This window comes from Dendroctonus ponderosae, unplaced genomic scaffold, assembly GCF_020466585.1.
Source record: "Dendroctonus ponderosae isolate FM_Combo_2020 unplaced genomic scaffold, Dpon_F_20191213v2 Dpon_F_20191213_7, whole genome shotgun sequence".
NCBI classification, from domain to species: domain Eukaryota; kingdom Metazoa; phylum Arthropoda; class Insecta; order Coleoptera; family Curculionidae; genus Dendroctonus; species Dendroctonus ponderosae.
Window position 1 is genome coordinate 3,394,378 of NW_026018916.1, and position 3,887 is coordinate 3,398,264.

Sequence of the window (3,887 nt, forward strand, 5' to 3'; positions counted from 1 at the left end):
GACGTTTCGATAGCTATTTTCTGCTATCGTTATCAAAAGAACCTAAATGAACCTAAAAAAAGAGTATGTTAATAAATTGTGTAACAATAGTAGGACGTGAGGAAATTCTGTCTTTTTTAAAGACAAACATTTTTGAGGCGAAATACTCAAAAAGAAGTTTGTAAAAAAACACATATATGTATTGCCTATATTTTTTGCCGTTTTCTTTCTATTACGATTTAAAAATTGCAAATAGCAACAAATCAAAGTTGGTTTGAAATACGACAAACAACCGAAAATCATTGTTTTGCGCAAAAGCTATGAATGCTCCAAGATTTTACAAGGGGCCCAAAAACATTAAGATTAGTGCATCAACTGACAAAAAAAAATCAGTTGATTCGAGCGACGAAATAAAAAGTTTGGGTAGTTTTTCTACTAAGAGACTAAAAAATTCCTTACTTCCTCAAAAAGGATGAACTCAGTTGCTTTCAATCATTTTCTTGATATTTCAAAAATCATTTTCGTTGAAGAACTTTGACCACCAGTAGCAGAGGAGCCGGACATTTTTTCTTAATAAAAGTTGGGTCACCTGATCTTCATTTCAGCCAAAGAATGTCTCCGTGCTCTTTTGGTCATGTGCTCACGGGGCGCCCGGTATTTAAGTAGTAAATTACTAGGGGGGTCAAGTTATTAGAGGAAAGTTAAATGATAAAAAAATTGTTTAGGTTCAGTACTCATCAGAAACTACTGTAGTGGTTACCGTTCTGGATACGAACGATCTGAGCCCACTGTTTTATCCAACTGAGTACAACGCGACAGTGGCCGAGGATACGCCGATTCATCAGAGCATCCTTAAGGTCATTGCTGAGGATGCCGATTTGGGCCGAAACGGTGAAATCTACTATTCATTTGCCGAAGAGACTGACAAGTTCGCCATCCATCCAGTCACCGGCGTTATAACACTGACGCGACCCTTAATGTGAGTTCCTCTCTATCAGCTGCAAAAAAGCTCTCCCAATGGATTTTATATTTGTTTAATTTCATTCCGCAGATACAATGAGGGAACGTACCACGAACTGAAAGTGCACGCTCAAGATCGCGGCATCCAATCACAGTCCGGTTTCGGGTTTAGTGTGGCTCAAGTTCATATTCGGGTGAAAAAAGTGAATCTCTACGCTCCAGAAATCCGGATCCGACGACACCCCTCCATAGTGGAGAACAGTAATGCCGATATTTACGCGATAGTGAACGTGAGTGACAGGGATAGCGGAATTCATGGCGAAATTGATAAATTAGAGATCGTAGACGGGGATCCCGATGGACATTTCAGGATACGACCAACCAGACAGAAGGGGGAGTACAATATTGAGGTGCTCAAATTGCTCGATCGCGAAAAAACTCCCCAGGGCTATCAGCTTCAGCTGCGCGCCGTCGATAAAGGTACGTCTCCAATCGTTCTTTGCTCATCCAAAGTTTCTCCAATCAAACTGTTCTAATTGCCATCGTGGCGCCCAATAGGATGCAAATGAATATCCAATAGCATTGCAACTATAATTATCTATATGGAAATTGTTTCGTACTTATGCAGCTATGTATACATTTAAATATAAATTGGAAATTACCGTGTAGTTCAAGCACTGACTGGGAGCTGCTAATCAGCAACTTTGATATTTTTACTCTTGGGCTCACACTGTGCATTTTTCCATTAGGAATCCCGCCGCGCGAAAGCTACAAATCGGTGCCAGTCCAACTGGCCGATCTGAATGACAATGCCCCAATTTTCAACAAGGAAATCTACGATGTGAAAGTGCCGGAAAGTGCCCCGGTAAACACGCCCCTAATCAGACTGAAGGTGAGCGATCCCGATGACGGACGAAACGCGCAAGTTTTCCTGGAGATTGTTGGAGGCAATGAAGGGGGCGAGTTTCACATCAATCCAGAAACCGGAATGCTCTATACAGCCGTGCCTTTGGATGCCGAAACTAAGCAGTTTTACAGCTTAACGGTGTCGGCAATAGATCAGGGCAATGTGGGCACCCGCAAGCAATCTTCGGCCAAAGTAATTTCGCTTCGACCAAGACTGCTGCTGGTGGTTGGTAACATTGATGGGTTTCAGGTGAAAGTCTACGTGGAAGATACCAACGACAATGACCCGATTTTCGATAAGTCCGAGCTGACTGTTTGGATCGATGAAAATATGCCTGCAGGTACTTCGGTCACGACGGTTCATGCCAAAGACAGGGACCGAGGCGAGAACGCCTACATTTCCTATCTGATCGCCAATTTGAATAAGGTTCCTTTTGAAGTCGACCATTTTTCCGGATTGATCAAAACAACGCAACTACTGGACTATGAGAGCATGCGAAGAGAGTACGTGTTGAGGATCAGAGCGTCGGATTGGGGGCAACCGTATCGCAGGCAAACTGAAATGGAAGTTACTGTTAAAGTAAGTTTTGCTCACACCCGGCAATCTTCTTTTTGCCCAAAATAAACAATTTCCAGGTTCGTGACATAAACGACAACCGTCCGCAATTTGAAAAAATTGACTGTGTGGGAAATTTGCCCAGACATACACCGATCGGAAGCGAAATCATCACCCTTTCGGCCATCGATTTCGATTCGGGAAACATCATCAGTTATCGCATCGTGTCTGGAAGCGAAGACAACTGCTTCAGCATTGACTCCACTTCAGGAACCATCACTGTTTCTTGCGATCTCAACGATGTGCGAGTGAGCGAACGAGAGCTGAACGTGACCGCTACCGACAACACCCATTTTGCCGATATTGCCAAAGTGAGATTCAAGCTGGTGAATACCAAGAAGAACGTTTTCAGCAGTGGTCGATTGCTGACTGACGATACTGGAACTTTCGACTGCAAAGACACTGGGGTGAGAAAACATGGAAGCTGAATGGGTCTAGTGGGCAAGTCTTGATGTTTTTTCAGGTAGCTCGTCGGCTCACTGAAGTGCTGGCTGAAGCCGAAAACAATAACGGTCCTTTGGAGGTGGAGGATTTGCCGATGATGCCCACACGTTACGGCCAAAACGTCCACTCTCCAGAATTCATTGATTTCCCCATCGAAATCAAAGTCAATGAAAGTGTTTTGATCGGGACGATCCTGGTGAGGCTGAAGGCTCGGGATCGCGACTTGGGCTTCAATGGGGAGCTGGTTTATGGGATTTCTGGTAAGCAAAGAAGAACCTTTCTCGGAAACATTCATTTTGAATTGCGGTTTCTTTCCAGGTGGAGATTCCCGATCCCAATTCGATGTGGACATGAAAACGGGAGATCTGAAAGTGATCGGCTACCTGGACAGGGAAAAGGAGTACGAATATTTCCTGAACGTCACCGTCTACGACTTGGGCAGGCCGCAGAAGAGCTCATCCAGGGTGCTCCCGATCACTGTGCTGGACGTGAATGATAATGCGCCGAAATTCGAAAAATCCCTGGCCAGTTTTCGCGTTACGGAAAATGCCTTGAACGGTACTGCCATTTTTCGAGCCAATGCCACCGATCTGGATGAGGGCGATAATGCTAAAGTCACGTACTCGCTGGCTACGGACACTCAAGACTTTGCAGTTGATAAAACCACAGGGATTTTAACAGGTAACAACATTTTTTCAAGCTGAAAGTTTCATTGCTGAACGTGTTTTTTTGCAACGTTGAAACGGCATTTAAAATTGTTCAGCGTCAAATGAAGTGGGATTATTCGCTCTGGTAATACGGACCTCAAAATGCATGTGAAGGGTGTTTAGGATCTGAACGGTCTAACGAATTTTCCAATAAGTTCATTTCCTGCGTTTATCGATTTTTGAAAATCTTATGCTAATTGAGGAATTGTATATACTTTCCTGACTGTGTTTCAATTCCAAATCAAATTCATTCCTGGGTTTCAGTCATTTATTGT

The 3,887-nt window shown here is 43.6% G+C and overlaps 1 protein-coding gene across 10 annotated transcripts in view; it reads left to right on the forward strand.

Annotated features, from left to right (window-relative positions):
• LOC109546218 (fat-like cadherin-related tumor suppressor homolog) overlaps nt 1-3,887 on the forward strand; it is a 174,985-nt gene that overhangs the window by 57,202 nt on the left and 113,896 nt on the right. For all 10 annotated transcript variants that reach the window (XM_048668445.1, XM_048668444.1, XM_048668443.1 and 7 more), the window contains 7 exons: nt 705-958; nt 1,031-1,419; nt 1,689-2,038; nt 2,096-2,425; nt 2,482-2,868; nt 2,925-3,165; nt 3,224-3,586. In XM_048668445.1, coding sequence (XP_048524402.1) covers nt 705-958; nt 1,031-1,419; nt 1,689-2,038; nt 2,096-2,425; nt 2,482-2,868; nt 2,925-3,165; nt 3,224-3,586 — 2,314 coding nt within the window. The remainder of the gene's footprint in view (nt 1-704; nt 959-1,030; nt 1,420-1,688; nt 2,039-2,095; nt 2,426-2,481; nt 2,869-2,924; nt 3,166-3,223; nt 3,587-3,887) is intronic.